We start from the raw sequence: 16,210 nt of genomic DNA, 5'->3' as shown, positions 1-16,210 counted from the left end.
AAGTCACCACGTAGAAGGGAAACAATAAAATAATAATAAAAAAATATAAAACAATAAAATTCACACCTAATGACGACCGTTTGTGTTATGGTCGAAACGTCGTGAGAATTTTTATTGTTTTATATATATTTTATTATTTTATTGTTTCCCTTCAACGTGACTTTACCGAAAGCGCTAAGAATAAGAAAAACCTCTGGTCTGGCATGCCGGGCTCGCCGCGATGGGTGGGACGACGGTGGCGGCGGTTCGAGTCGCAATCTGATGGCGTCACCACCGCGGGCACGCCGCTCGCTGCCGCCGCCGCTGTTGTCGAGGAGTTGTCGGCGTCTCGTGCCCTCCGTCTCGCTCTGAGTTCACTCTCGGTGATTCGCCCCATCGGTGATTGATTCGCCCCATCGGTGATTGATTCGCTCCATCGGTGATTGATTCGCCCCCATCGGTGATTGATTCGCCCCCATCGGTGATTGATTCGCCCCCATCGGTGATTGATTCGCCCCCATCTGTTTTGACTCCCACCCGAGTTGCATTCATCTCGGGCCATCGCTCAACGATCTCTCATCCCCATCGCTTCCGTCAGTCTCTCTCCCACACACGTTCTATTGCCCTGCCACTAGCACCACCACCCCCCTCCCATCATCTCCCACCATCTCTCTCTCTCTCCCCTCGTTCACATCTCCCACCGTCTTTTCCATCTCTCCCGCGTCATCCCTCCTGTGTACGTCTCTCGCCTTTCGCTGCCGTGCCCCGTGTTCATGTTATCAGCACGTTGCAGTTTGCTGATCCTTGGCGCTCGGGATCGTCGCGGCGGAAGATGTCTCGCGCGACCGAGCCCCTGGCGAGGCTCCTTCGGAGCGTGGCTCGGTTCGTACAACAGGTGACGGACCCAAACAAACTCTCCACGCTTGTGCAAGCCACTAAGGTCTCACGGATTAATAAAGTATTAAAGCTTACGTGACTGCATACAATTGCTTGATGTTGCCCCTTTTTGAGCTGCCGTTTTGTATTTACAAGAGGTGGTCCTTTTTTGAGCTGCCGTTTTGTATTTACAAGAGGTGGTCCTTTTTTGAGCTGCCGTTTTGTATTTACAAGAGGTGGTCCTTTTTTGAGCTGCCGTTTTGTATCTACAAGAGGTGGTCCTTTTTTGAGCTGCCGTTTTGTATTTACAAGAGGTGGTCCTTTTTTTGAGCTGCCGTTTTGTATGTGTAAGATGTGCGTGTTTGAGCTGCCGCTCTCGCTCTGGCCCCTCCAACCTTATTTACTATTTAAGCTTCTGTTCATCCCTCTGGCACCCCTCACCCCTCTCTCTCTCATGCCTCCCTGTCCGTCTTTCCTCCCTCCTTACCTCTTGGTGGACTTGTATATGTATTTCTACCGACCGTGTACCTCGTATTTTTCATTATATCTATGCTGGTATGTGCAACCCAAAGGTTGAACACGAAATTTAACACTTCTGAAATGGTCCGCCAGGAAGTGTCTAACTGTGTTGTTGGCCTGACTGGATGTGCTTCACATAATGTTTTTTCAGGTTTGTTGAATTCTCGTCTCTCATATTTTTGTTGTGTTTACCTCCGTGATTTGTTCTTGACACCTGATGACGATCGCTTGCGTTGTGATCGAAACGTCGTGATTGTTTTTTGTTTTGATATAATTTTATTGTATTTCTACATACGTGACTTTACCGAAAAAAACAATGAGTAGTCTCACGGATTCTCGCGATTCCCTTTGTCCGAGGGAAGTCGCGCCCTGCCAAGTTTGTCTGCTGGATACCTGTGATGAAGAGCTTCGCAGCTCATCAGATTCCTCCAGTCTAAATACATGTTCTGATGTTTTCGCAGTAAGGGGGGGGGGGGGGGGTGAGGGTGAGGGGGTGGATATCAGTTGTGTATAATCCAAATTGAGTGAATCTGCGGGTATTTTTCTCTCTCTCTATTCCAATTTAGACCAATGACACCGGTGCACCGTGGCCTAATGAAGTGGATGTACAGTGATGGAACAAAGTATTTGATCCCCTGCTGATTTTGTACGTTTGCCCACTGACAAAGAAGTGATCAGTCTATAATTTTAATGGTAGCTTTATTTGAACAGTGAGAGACAGAATAACAACGAAAAAATCCAGAAAAACATGTCAAAAATGTTATGAATTGATTTGCATTTTAATGAGGGAAATAAGTATTTGACCCCTCTGCAAAACATGGCTTAGTACTTGGTGGCAAAACCCTTGTTGGCAATCACAAAGGTCAGACGTTTCTTGTAGTTGGCCACCAGGTTTGCACACATCTCAGGAGGGATTTTGTCCCACTTCTCTTTGCAGATCTTCTCCAAGTCATTAAGGTTTCGAGGCTGACGTTTGGCAACTCGAACCTTCAGCTCCCTCCACAGATTTCCTATGGGATTAAGGTCTGGAGACTGGCTAGGCCGAGGGAAGGAGGTTCTCACCCAATATTTGACGGTACATGGCCCCGTCCATTGTCCCTTTGATGCGGTGAAGTTGTCCTGTCCCCTTAGCAGAAAAACACCCCCAAAGCATAATGTTTCCACCTCCATGTTTGACGGTGGGGATGGTGTTCTTGGGGTCATAGGCAGCATTCCTTCTCCTCCAAACACGGCGAGTTGAGTTGATGCCAAAGAGCTCCATTTTGGTCTCATCTGACCACAACTCTTTCACCCAGTTGTCCTCTGAATCATTCAGATGTTCATTGGCAAACTTCAGACGGGCATGTATATGTGCTTTCTTGAGCAGGGGGACCTTGCGGGCGCTGCAGGATTTCAGTCCTTCACGGCGTAGTGTGTTACCAATTGTTTTCTTGGTGACTATGGTCCCAACTGCCTTGAGATCATTGACAAGATCCTCCCGTGTAGTTCTGGGCTGATTCCTCACCATTCTCATGATCATTGCAACTCCACGAGGTGAGATCTTGCATGGAGCCCCAGGCCGAGGGAGATTGACAGTTATTTTGTGTTTCTTCCATTTGCGAATAATCGCACCAACTGTTGTCACATTCTCACCAAGCTGCTTGGCAATGGTCTTGTAGCCCATTCCAGCCTTGTGTAGGTCTACAATCTTGCCCCTGACATCCTTGGAGAGCTCTTTGGTTTTGGCCATGGTGGAGAGTTTGGAATCTGATTGATTGATTGCTCCCTTTAAGAGTGTGCTCCTAATCTCAGCTCGTTACCTGTATAAAAGACACCTGGGAGCCAGAAATCTTTCTGATTGAGAGGGGGTCAAATACTTATTCCCCTCATTGAAATGCAAATGAATTTATAACATTTTTGACATGCGTTTTTCTGGATTTTTTTGTTGTTGTTCTGTCTCTCACTGTTCAAATAAACCTACCATTAAAATTATAGTCTGATCATTTCTTTGTCAGTGGGCAAACGTACAAAATAAGCAGGGGATCAAATACTTTTTTCTCTCACTGTATAAGGTCAACCGTGAAGCAGATAGCGCATTGTATATCGGGGTTAATAAACCCCGCAGTATTAATCGGGGCGGCCGCTGGAATCGAACCATGTCGCACACAGAGCCAGGGTGTTCAAGACAGCGATGGATTAATTTTTATGTTTGGGTGTCTGCATCTGGGTGTGTTTAACTTGAGTGTGTGAAGTCAGGCTGGGTTTTTTTTGGTACGGTGATTGGGTCACAATGAGCAGGTTGGGATTAATTGCATTGGGTGCATGAACTGGGTGTTGGTTTTATTTCATTGGGGCTTTAGAATCAGTGGGTCACTGGGGTATCAGTATCAGCGATATTTTAACTTTATTGTCTGTTTTGAGGTTCAGAAAAGTGGATTTAGTGCCCACATTCTGGCTTAGATGTGTATTATTTTTAAGATTTATATTTAGAATTTTCTAAATATTTTTTATAGAAATATTTATGTGATGTCTGAAATGTGTTTTTTTTATGCGAGTGGTGTTGGAAGTAAACCTTTTAATTCTATATGCATTGTTTTATATGAAAAACATAGATCTCTTTAGATCACCCAGAGATGGCATATTGAAATTTAATAATCGTTTGTGGTGGGGTAAAATGAAAGTACACCCACAATTTAGGTGGCTATTCCCTTTGGGAAAAGTAGGCCTTAGATTGCTCTACACAGCAGTGGATAGGTAATGGATAATGCTGGTAAAATAAAAATAAAAATCTTTCAATAATCCCCACAGCATGGGGACGCCATTATCCACACAAGAGCTGTGTAGCCACCAGTTGAAGGTGCACTTTGCGTACGACCGTTGGCGTGACTGGTTGCAGCTAACCTGCCTGTTTTCTCCGCAGCTTGGATTAAGTGAGGATGCGGTGAAGCTCTGCATCAACTATGACAAGCTTGGCAAGGGCTGTGGTCTGGACACGCTGTCCCAAGCTCTGCAAGTGCACATGGCAGCCCTGAATGTTTGTACAGAGAACGCTATGCAGAATACATAACATGCACCGTTTGTAAACACTTGTACAAAGCCAGACACCAAACCCAGTTCCAACCGAGCATAACGCGCGTGTGTGGTCAAGGGAGGAGGGGGGGAGTGTGGTTAGCAACTGGCCAATGTGTATGTCAACAAAGGTGTTGTTGAAGCAAGCGGCTTCTGCATCATCTATGTGCAGCTTTTGCAATATCAAAGCAGTATCGTTCTTTGTGCTGTTAAGGTTGAAGTGTGAATACCTGGAAGCTGCCGGTTCGTGAAGTGTAACGTTGGGACATAATGCTGAACAACCCGAAAACAGCGCCATCAGCACAACTGCATAAAGATACCTCGTCGTCGTTTACCAGTACATTGTGCTAGTTGGAAATTGTTACAGTCTCATTAGCGGATTGGGCAGTGTGTGAACGCAGCAACCGGAGTGAGTGCCTCTGCCTGCTGTCCCTTGTCGCACTCAGGAGCTTCAGCAGAAGCTGGGAGAGGCAAACCCAGAGCCCATTGACGTTGACAGCCCAGAACCAAAACCCTGTGTGGGCAAACGTCCAGAAGCCTCGCCGCCTACCGCTCAGCCCAAGACAGATGACCTTGAGCCTAAACTTGTGCAGATCCAAGCTAGAAAAGCAGAGGTACGTTTCCCCACAATTCACCTATCCCAAACTCTTTATATGAAGGACAAGCTACTAATCCGGGGTGGTGTTTGAAGCTCATAAGGAGTCTTAAACGGCTATGTGGTGTGTATTCTTTTACTTCACTTATCAGCTTATACAGATGTTGGCGGAGGGCCATTTAAGCACTTTACCATTGCTCTGCTGGGTTTAAATGGCCGTCCACTTTTACACGTGAATCGAATCGCACCCGTGTGTGTTTATGGAGCGCTATCTGTGCGCATTCCTGCTTGTGCGTTTTGTTGGTGTGCTACTTGTAGATTGATAGAAGGATAATGGCCTTTATGGAAAGGAAACAGCTGGAGGTGAATGAAAACAACATCAGGGAGTTCTGTAACGTCATCAACTCAAACCAAGGTCAGTTCTATCTCCTTTAGCTGTATTGTCACACATAAATGTAAAATAATCCGTGCCAAGTCTGACATAGTAATTTTTTTTTAGTTTAGGAAACCTGCTACCATGTGTACAAGGGTGAGAAACCCTACTTGCTCTACTCAATTCGTTATGTGCTGATTAGGAGGACTACAGGTAATCATCCATTAACAGGTGTATGTTTCACAATTAAAATGTTATAAACATGACAGGTCCATTAGCCCGTGGGGTAGATATTGCTCCAGATGACCTATTGACTGACAGAATAAAATGTGTGTTGTTTGGTCAAGCGTTACTTATTACTTTCTTTGTTAACTTCCACGGAAACCTGTTTGCCCTGCATGTTTGTTTTTCACTTGTGGTCCATCTCAGCGTGGTCCACTAACCCGTCCTCTGCTGTCTTTCCTGGCATTGGATTTCCACTGCATTTCCACACACATGGCTGAGCCTGCTCATTCTGGTGATTTTAACCAATCAATATTTTGTTCCCGTTTAGAAAACAGCTGTGCCAGGACAGATGCTGTATTCACACCACGACCTGGAAGCATAAGCCACATTAAAGGTACCTTTACGGACAGCTACATTCAAGGCACACTTATTCTGTCAGCAGCAGCAGCCATGGTCTATTCACTGCTGGATGAAAGCCTCCCCAAGCCATCACGTGATATTCCACACAGTCTTGCGATACCACAATCTATTTCACTGCTGCACAGAAATTGAAGTCTTCACTCTTGTCTCTACGGTAATCATCCTGCCACACTTGTTCTGTCTTCCTCTCCTTAACTCCAATTAAGGTGGCCGATATTGCAATGAACATTGTCATACCAACCGTAGGCAAAATCCACAGCCTTGAAGGCGATAACAGAGAAACTGCTTTCCCACTTGTTGCATGCATAACACCGCGTAGAATGTCAACATAACCACGGCTGGTGCAGGTCGTGCTCAGGCGGCGGTCCAAACGTGCGTTTGTGTTTGTTTTTTTTTCCCCCTCCGCTCCAGTGTCGCGCGTCGTGAACACGTACGGCCCCCAGACGCAGCAGGAGGTGGCGCAGTCCGGCCGAGTGAGGGGCGGCAACGCCTCGGAGGATTGTGGGAACTCGGCCGTGGAGGAGCGCCTCCAGAACCTCGAGGAGCACCTACGTCTCCGGCATGGTGCGTGCATTGGGTGTTTGTGCCGTTCACAACGCGTGAGGCTATCGGGGTTCACAGACGAGATTAGCCTGCCAGTAAGGGGACAATTTCGCCGTGTAGTTTTTTCCCCATGTAAGTAATGTGTGGGTAAATTTTCACATTTGACAGTCAACATTACGTGTAATGCTCATACTGCTACTTATGGAGTCAAGTAGCACAGAGGGTTGCACTTGTGTAAAGTGGTAATTGGCCGTTTATGTTCGTAAAATAATTTAGTTAGTTCACTGATTGGATGACCTGATAATATTTGGAGGAAGGACGTTGTTTACTCTTAAACCCAACTGTTTAATAACCAAGAGTAGGCTACGTTTTTTTAGAATCACACAAACAGAATCCTAGACAGAGACTTGTTGGAAATTGTACTGGTTTGCTGTCGACTAGACTCACCCTGTGACTAGAACAACAACAACAACAATACCGACTAAATAAATTCTGGTGAAGAGGTATCACTTAATGTTGATTAGTGGTGTGGTGGCACAGCAGCCTGTATGTTGCCAATGGTTGTTCTTCCTGTGTATCCAGGCGGTCCGGTGCCAGGTAGCGTGTATGCACGTCTGAAGGAGCTGGAGAATCGTGTTCTCCAGCTGGAGGGCTCTTCCCCCGAGTACTTTGAGTCAATAGTGAGTACCAGTTTATTGTTCTCTCAAACTGCAAGCTCAAGACCTCTTCCCTCTTTTATTTCCTCGGCCTATCACCGAATGTGGCTCCCCCTCGCCACAACAGAAATACGTCCACTCTTTCTGCACAGCGTCTTTAGATGCGGTCTCATTTACATGCCGGCTAAATCCGAATTGCGTTGTAAAATCGGTGACTTTCAACATTTATGCATTACGCAACACGTTTATGTTTAGTCCTAAGTGAATGCAATTTTCGAATATTTTGCTCTCAAGACGTGGTTGACTATCTGTGATATTGTCCATATTTTTTTTTAATCCAGACTCAGCTTTTATTTTTCATACATTTATTTTAAAGCATCCATTGGATGCATTCATATTTGTTGTTGAAAATGTCGATTGCGTACTAAGTGTCAAGATTATATCACAAAAGATTGTATTTAACTTAATTGAGCGATTGTTTTATCGCAGAATTCATTGAAAAAACGGAAGAAAGTTCACGATTTATCGCAAGTAAGTACTGACAGTGATGCTAGAAGTGATTAGAAATAAATAAAAAATATTGAGTACAAAGGAAGTACATGGGATTTAAATTACTTATATTAAATATATAAGAGTTGGGTTTTAATTTGATGTTGCTTTACTTTCAACTGGCCAAGAGCCCATTGATGTAACAAGCACTAATTATAAAAGCTCATCACCTTTTTTTTACTCAAGAAGTGTCTGCCAAAATAAATAATTTTGTACATTTATGGTTACGCTTTTTGTTTTTACAACAAGGCAATTATCATTGCAGAAGTGGTGAAATTTTGCTTGTGTTATAGTGCACCATCCTATCGGTCATTCAATGTTTCTTTGAGACACATTTATAACAAGGAAAGTGAAATAGTAAATGTTTAATGGCATGCATACAATGCGATCAATGTCAACCGTAGACATTCGACTGTAACGCAATAATTAACATTTTAAACATGATCCGTGCGTTATTTTAAAATGTGTTCAAAACATTTTTAAATGGCCGTTGTAAATACTTTATTATTATAGTCTGAGAGCTCGTTCTTCATTAGAACAGCGGCATGGATTTTTTAATTTAAGTTACATTGGTTTAAGTGAATGCTATTTTTTAATTTCAAATAATATTAAATATATTTACTATCTTCATAATAATGGGTTAAATGATGACGTCACCCTGCTGCTCTATTTAAGACCGGGAGCAAGTGAGGGCTTTACCATTCTGGTGAATTGCCCGATGATGCTGGATGTAATTACCAGCGAAACGTCGTACTCAAACTGTAAATGTTGTGGATTCACTCTTCAACACACCGGTGGGCTAAAGTAGTGAACTATTTGTCTTTTGTCAACGTGACACTTTTTTGCTGATTGGCCGTGTCGGGTGGTGGAGGGTTACGACACATTTATAAATAACGCGATCCAACCCAAAAACCTTTATTATGAATAATATTGGTCGCGAAAGCCTAGGTGTTGAACATATTTACTATCTCTTATTAATAATATATTATCCCAAAGTCTCTTATGAGTCCTAATTTACATTTTTAACATAGAGTTCTTCCACGCATGTCATGAGCAGTGTCATCTTGAGAATGTGTGCTATACGTAAGCTATGTGTAAGATTGTTTTTGTTTGCTTTTGGCTCTTTTACCCCACCCAACAGAAATATACTCTCTCCGATCTGGATGCCAAAATCAACGTGCTTAGGGCAATGCTGCTGAAGAAGAGTACCGATGCACCGGCACAGACCATGGACGTTGATCCATCCAACCACGTCCCTTAGTATCACACTCCGTACGCTCATCGTTGTGCAATGTTCTTAGACTGCTGATCATTTACAATCTTTATTCATATCCGACAGGGCTTAATTATTGTTGGCTGTTGTTATTATTACTCTGAGCAAAAAAAAAAATAGCAGTGTTTTAACATTACAGGCTGTCAAGAGTATTGTGATGTTGGTGTGCAGCTATTAAGCAGGCGCGGAGCCAGGGTTTCAGGCTGGGGTGACATTCAGCAAATTTACATTTCAAGAATGATGAGAGAGTCAGGCTGTTGAACTAGACGCCATCGGTTGGCGACACACTCTGACAATGCAGTTGCACGGAGTCCGCCAGACCGAGTGTCGTACACTTATACGCAGAATGTTTCAGATTTTCGATTTTTTTATTTTTTTGGGGGGTGACAATTGTCTACCCTGTCACCCCCCTGGCTCCGCCCCTGCTATTAAGGACCGGCTTACGCACGCGGTAGTGCTGTGCTGCAGTTTTGCACGCCCAAGGCTGCTTTTGTCTCCCCATGGCTAATATGCAACATGCCAGGTAATCATTTAAGGCTGAGTTGACCAAGGGGGGGCCCAGGGTACCTTCGGGTTTTTTTCTTGCCAGTGATGATAAAATACATAATTCTTTATGAGAAAAATATGTTCGCAGAAGACAATTATTTCAGCATATTTCTACACACAGGGACCTGTCAGGCTGGACACTCATTGATCTATTTGGCTAGTTGGATGTGTTGTACTGGAGACCTTTGTGCCATGCCTCTATCTCACGCTGTACACAATTAACAATCGCATAATTTCAATATATAATTTAGCAGCGGTGGCCATGTCGCCTGACTCAACAGAAGCCACACACCAATATCTTCATATGACCGAGAGCCAGAACCATGAATGGCGACATGTTAACTACCTTGCCTACGTGTCCTCCGGGTTTTTCCCCTCTACATGAATAAACATGCGTTTAGAGTATTTGGCTGCAATACATTTCCACGCAATAAGCCACTTAATTGGAGCTATCATGTTTGTGGTTTGAGTGGCCGTCACGTGGCCGGTTTCTTCGTGCTGGTTGGCCGTGAAGCTTGGAATGTTCTAGGTCTGCATGAGTGCCCTGGGAGTACTCGCGTCTGAATCTGCTGCCAGTGGTGAGTGGCCCAGGCTGTTCATGCGCCTGCAGCTGTTTGTTGTTTCGTATGAAGTTGTATCGACAATTTACAAATCAGGTCTCTGTGCAGCCACACTTGGGAGTGTGTCCAGGAGGAGCACGCTGCTCATGAACTGCGGTTTGGCCACCCCGAGTTTCCAGCTCGTTTCTAGAGCTCCTTGGGTGACAATCCGATGTTTATCGATTATCTGCACAGACGCTCAATAGGTATCCAAAACCATAGAAATATTGAATTACTGCTCCTTTGATTTGTGATTATTGTATGTAGTTGTTGTTGATAAATATACTTTTGACACCTTTTCCTGTAATCTGCCATGATGTTGAGCATAATGGCAGGGTTGGCTATGTACGGTGTGAAATACGTTCAACATACATGTTTGCCCATCTATTTAGACCGTTATATGAATCGCCTGTTTATGTAAGATTATACTGTGTAAGTATATTTAAACTGTATGAATGATAAGCTGGATTCACTTAATGTGTGCGTGGCATTAAGGTGGAATGTTGCCTCGTGTAGTTTTAGATTCTGGCTTGCATGCATTACGTGGCATGTGTAAGAATTAATGTGTTTCATGTTGTGTGTATATGAGTTCACATCACCATTGCTCTTGCTAGGTGCAGCAATATGTACTATGGTAGCAACAAAAATGCTTAATCTGAATCACAACACTGAAATCAAAATGAGGGTTAATCATTCCTACCGCTAATGTGCATATGTCAACTTTCTATCCATAGTGTTTTTATCTACAAACATTCCAAGTCTGGTACTTTTGAGTAGTTTATATATTCTGTACAAGTGTTTGTCTATTTTTTTCAATAAATGTGTCAAATGTTAAGTCGGTGAAAGTGTCTCTGGTGTGGACCAATCAGTTTCAAAGACAATGCATATATCAGTGTTTTTGGTTTGCACTCTGACCACAAGTATTGTGGTTAATGCAGACACGATTCCTCGGTGCTTTAACATCTTAACACCTGTTTTGTTGCCAGAAAAAAGAGGAAAACCTATTCTCATGTGAAATCGATGTTTTGTCTATTTTGTAGTTCCTCAAAGAAGTACCATAAATATAAGTATATTAATTTTAAGTATAAAGCATTGCTTGAACTATAGTCAAGAGAACTTTAGCCAGGCGGCATTTTGGTGAGTGTGCCTGTTTCGGTCAGAAGGCTATTGGGTCCAAATTCCGGCAGGAGGACGACTCGGCCAATCATCCTTCTGGGGTCAATAAAACGAGTGCCACTTTCTGGCAAGCCAAATTGTCGCTTGTCGAGTAGGCCTCGGGAATGGGGAATTTCCACCGCTCGGCTGCTCAAGGAGAGGGAACACCACCCATTTGCCCTGTTGATCATTGATGCACTTTCAATTGGGGTGTTTGTTTATGAGGAAACGGTATCCTTGAAATTCATCGCATGAATAAATTAAACTTGTATTTTCCAGATAAAGCCCACTGAGCTATTATCTTTTTTTTTAGAGGCAACCTGGCCAGAAATGATAGCTCATCGAAGCGGAGTATATATGATGCGAAAAGTTATAGTTATGAAATAAACTAAACGTGTCTCTTAATGTGGAGGGCAAAATCAGAGGGCCTGGAGAAAAATCCACGGGACCACCACGGGGAGAAAGAACCTGTGAACTTGGCATAAACAGAGATCGTCGGGGTCAGGATCGAACCTACAACCTCCTGCGTACCAGGCAATAGAGATAACATTTCGCCCCCCCCCATCCCCCCCGGATGCGCGTAAATTGTTGCGGTTCATAACTGAGATGGCATGAAGATCGTAGTGCCGAACCTCCTGGCTTTGCACTATCCCTGCAGCAGTGGGTGATCACAAACCGCACCAGGGCATCCCACGGGCAATGTGGAACACGTGTGATGCACGAGTGGCGATGACTACGAGATGATCGGCGCTGCAGCTACAGTGAAGGAAAAAAAGTATTTGATCCCCTGCTGATTTCGTACGTTTTCCCACTGACAAAGAAATGATCAGCCTATAATTTTAATGGTAGGTTTATTTGAGCAGTGAGAGACAGAATAACAACAAGAAAATCCAGAAAAACGCATGTCAAAAATGTTATAAATTGATTTGCATTTTAATGAGAGAAATAAGTATTTGACCCCCTCTCAATCAGAAAAATTTCTGGCTCCCAGGTGTCTTTTATACAGGTAACGAGCTGAGATTAGGAGCACACTCTTAAAGGGAGTGCTCCTAATCTCAGCTTGTTACCTGTATAAAAAACACCTGTCCACAGAAGCAATCAATCAATCAGATTCCAAACTCTCCACCATGGCCAAGACCAAAGAGCTCTCCAAGGATGTCAGGGACAAGATTGTAGACCTACACAAGGCTGGAATGGGCTACAAGACCATTGCCAAGCAGCTTGGTGAGAAGGTGACAACAGTTGGTGCGATTATTCGCAAATGGAAGAAACACAAAAGAACTGTCAATCTCCCTCGGCCTGTGGCTCCATGCAAGATCTCACCTCGTGGAGTTGCAATGATCGTGAGAACGGTGAGGAATTAGCCCAGAACTACACGGGAGGCAGCTGGGACCATAGTCACCAAGAAAACAATTAGTAACACACTACGCTGTGAAGGATTGAAATCCGGCAGCACCCACTAGGTCCCCCTGCTCAAGAAAGCACATATACATGCCCGTCTGAAGTTTGCCAATGAACATCTGAATGATTCAGAGGACAACTGGGTGAAAGTGTTGTGGTCAGATGAGACCAAAATGGAGCTCTTTGGCATCAACTCAACTCGCCGTGTTTGGAGGAGGAATACTGCCTATGACCCCAAGAACATCATCCCCACCGTCAAACATGTAGGTGTAAACATTATGCTTTGGGGGTGTTTTTTCTGCTAAGGGGACAGGACAACTTCACCGCATCAAAGGGATGATGGACGGGACCATGTACCGTCAAATCTTGGGTGAGAACCTCCTTCCCTCAGCCAGGGCATTGAAAATGGGTCGTGGATGGGTATTCCAGCATGACAATGACCCAAAACACACGGCCAAGGCAACAAAGGAGTGGCTCAAGAAGAAGCACATTAAGGTCCTGGAGTGGCCTAGCCAGTCTCCAGACCTTAATCCCATAGAAAATCTCTGGAGGGAGCTGAAGGTTCGAGTTTCCAAACGTCAGCCTCGAAACCTTAATGACTTGGAGAAGATCTGCAAAGAGGAGTGGGACAAAATCCCTCCTGAGATGTGTGCAAACCTGGTGGCCAACTACAAGAAACGTCTGACCTCTGTGATTGCCACCAAGTACTAAGTCATGTTTTGCAGAGGGGTCAAATACTTATTTCCCTCATTAAAATGCAAATCAATTTATAACATTTTTGACATGCGTTTTTCTGGATTTTTTGTTGTTGTTATTCTGTCTCTCACTGTTCAAATAAACCTACCATTAAAATTATAGACTGATCATTTCTTGATCAGACTTCACGCGACGGGACGAAGCGTGAAAAGTCGCCCCTTAGAGTCACTCGTCGGCAGGATGACGACATTTCATTCTGCGTCAGATGATGTTCTTGACTGGATATCAAACCTCGCTCTCGCATTGTACACGTGGATATTTCCACACGACAGAAGAAGACTACAAAAAAAAACCACGCAAGTGACAGATATTATTAGCTGAAATATCCCGATGCACATTAGGTGAAAAAATTTAATATACTGAATTGGCATCACACGGAGCACAATCGCCCCTTCTGCAAAAAACTAGGCAGAACCCTCATTAAAAATATATTTTTCGATTTAAAGCTTTCATGAGGACAGACAGTCTCGTTCCTTCACCTGATGAAGGCCGCTTGTGTTGTGGCCGAAACGTCGTGAGAATTTTATTGTGTTTATTTTTTTCTATTTATTATTTTATTCTCATTCTACGTGAGTTTACCGAAAGAACCAAAGAAGAAAAAATATATTCTTGAGACTCAGCGTGACATTCCTGGATTAACGAGCAGAGTAACATGAACAAAAACCTGCAAATTTCGATTTAAAGCTTTCGTGACTGCAGGGATTCATATTCTTGGTTCTTTCGGTAAAGTCACGTAGAAGGGAAATAATAAAAATAAAAGATAATAAAATCCTCACGACGTTTCGGCCACAAGGCAAGCAGCCGTCCTCCGGTGAAGAAACAGAGCTATAGGGACGCTGTCTTTCCGACAGTTCTTCACCTGAGGACGGCTGCTTGCGTTGTGGCCGAAACGTCGTGAGAATTTTATTTTATTATGTTTTATTTTTTTATAATTGTATTACATCCCTTCTACGTGACATTGCCGAAAGAACCAAGAAACTAAAACCTGCAATATGTTAAATAATTACATTCGCACGATCCGATCGTGGCAAAGAGGCCACGCACGGCGCGACATAAGTTCAACATGCCTACAGTACGTTGAGACGCTCCTAGTGGGGGGTAGGGTGGGAATATCAGATTTTAATAGCGTGGATTTCTTTTCTCTAAGTTTGCTCGGTTCGTCAAGTGGCTGCGGTCTTCCCACCAAAGCACTCGAGCACCCCCCCCCCCCCCGAGACGTACATGAGGTCATAGAGAGAATTCAGGGGCCACTTCAGTGCCCAACCCCCTCCCTGGCCCCAGCACCAAAGTTGTGGGAGAAAAATGCATCAAAGCGGCTTGGCTGCTTGAATCCTAACAGCCTCCGCCTCGCCGCCGCAGCAGCAGCAGTCAAATCTCTGTTTGTTTAAAGCTGGATTACAGGCAAGCATTTAAAACCCATCGAGCTGTCCCTGCAGAAGTAGGCGCTGCATTGTTTGGACAATAAGGTTACGGCGGTCATGAATCATGACTAGCGGGGGGGTGGGCCAGTGGGAAATCTGCGGAAGTGTTTAGCTTAACAGCAACAACAACGATGATACGTCGATGTTTGGGGAGTGGATACGAGTGTCGAGAGATGGTAATGGTTGACACACTCGACTTGCAATGTACAGGGCCACCGGTTGGGTTCGATCTCCAAGGCACGGCAGTTGAAATAATGGGCATTTAAAAAATATATAGTTTTGCATAAAATTGCCACGTTATAAGCCACTTTGTTGAGCTATCATTTGTGGCCAGGTCACCTCTGAAAATGTAGTCAATACCTCAGCAGGCTTTACCTGGTAAGATCAAACTAATTGTTCAGTTTTATTTTTGTTTTGTAGTGATTTGTTTGTCTTTCCCATACTTTTGCGCTCCTATCGCGTTTGTTGTATCGTCTGTTGTTGTAACGTTCTGCACCGCCCCGACTCGACACTTGTGAAAGGAGCTTTATAGCTCATCGGATTGTATAAATAAATATTCTATATGCATGTTGAACTTCTTTCGCACCGTACGTAGCCAACCGTGCCTCTGCTCACCCAAGCGTAATGTTTATATATAAACCAGTAAGTAGATCGACAGGTCGTTCGGGGTGGAGTCAAATCTGGGTACTTGATCCCAACTGTTCAAAGGCATTTGGCTCACGTGGAATAAGAGAGGGGGGGGGGGGGAAAAAATACAACCTTGAGAGAGGGAGCGTCTCTAAACCTCCCACTCGTGCGGGGCCCTTCTGCCAGCCACATTGGCACGAGCCGAGCCATTGCACGACGACGCCTTTACCTTTTCACGAGTGTAACAGTGAATGTTGTATTGCGACGTAGGAATGTGTAACTACCACTCCTGGCTCTGAGTCACTAATGGAGGTGAGCACAATCCAATGTCCGTTTGATCACGGAGATGCTTTGCAAGTGAGCAGATCAATTCCATTGCAATCTTTAGTTCAAGCAAGCCTGACTCTGCTGATGACACACCGTCGGTCGAAAATAGTCCAGAGTTCGTTCGTGTTAAACCGACAATGTTGCTAGAATTATGGACTCCCAGAAGGCCATGCGGTTGATGTGATGCTTAGAACATATTGTGTATGTTTTACGTGACGAGACAGATATGTGAAGGAAGCATACTGTCTGCTTGTTTATTTTGTTAATGTCTTGACTTGGCAATTTCCATCATGTCCCTTTATCCACTGTAGAAGAGCTAACT

General features: G+C 44.1%; 1 protein-coding gene across 10 annotated transcripts; it reads left to right on the top strand.

The window, feature by feature from the left end:
- The first annotated feature begins 188 nt into the window (after positions 1 to 188).
- MBIP (MAP3K12 binding inhibitory protein 1) lies at positions 189 to 11,036 on the top strand. 10 transcript variants are annotated; one of them, XM_032962649.2, is made up of 10 exons: positions 189 to 362; positions 773 to 874; positions 4,274 to 4,387; positions 4,869 to 5,036; positions 5,336 to 5,432; positions 5,944 to 6,009; positions 6,447 to 6,599; positions 7,161 to 7,258; positions 7,724 to 7,765; positions 8,925 to 11,036. In XM_032962649.2, the coding sequence occupies exons 1-10, from the start codon at positions 204 to 206 to the stop codon at positions 9,042 to 9,044; spliced, it is 1,119 nt and encodes a 372-aa protein (XP_032818540.2). In that variant the 5' UTR covers positions 189 to 203; the 3' UTR covers positions 9,045 to 11,036. The 10 variants fall into 10 exon arrangements, with proteins under 10 accessions (XP_032818540.2, XP_032818539.2, XP_032818549.2 ...); XM_032962648.2 differs by having other exon boundaries at positions 773 to 919; XM_032962658.2 differs by having other exon boundaries at positions 229 to 362; positions 763 to 874.
- The last annotated feature ends 5,174 nt before the right edge of the window (positions 11,037 to 16,210 follow it).

The sequence above is a fragment of the Petromyzon marinus genome, chromosome 29 (assembly GCF_048934315.1).
Source record: "Petromyzon marinus isolate PM22_M1 ecotype Great Lakes invasive population chromosome 29, UKy_Petmar_22M1.pri1.0, whole genome shotgun sequence".
Classification (NCBI taxonomy): Eukaryota; Metazoa; Chordata; class Hyperoartia; order Petromyzontiformes; family Petromyzontidae; genus Petromyzon; species Petromyzon marinus.
The sequence above is the reverse complement of the archived record's forward strand: the minus strand, read 5'-3'. Positions and strand labels throughout refer to the sequence as shown.

Coding starts and splice junctions, on each gene's coding strand:
- MBIP (XM_032962648.2), top strand. CDS start 204: ATGCCGGGCTCGCCGCGATGGGTGGGACGACGGTGGCGGCGGTTCGAG. Junction 4,388..4,868: donor TGCACATGGCAGCCCTGAAT/GTTTGTACAGAG, acceptor TGTCGCACTCAG/GAGCTTCAGCAGAAGCTGGG. Junction 5,037..5,335: donor TCCAAGCTAGAAAAGCAGAG/GTACGTTTCCCC, acceptor TGCTACTTGTAG/ATTGATAGAAGGATAATGGC.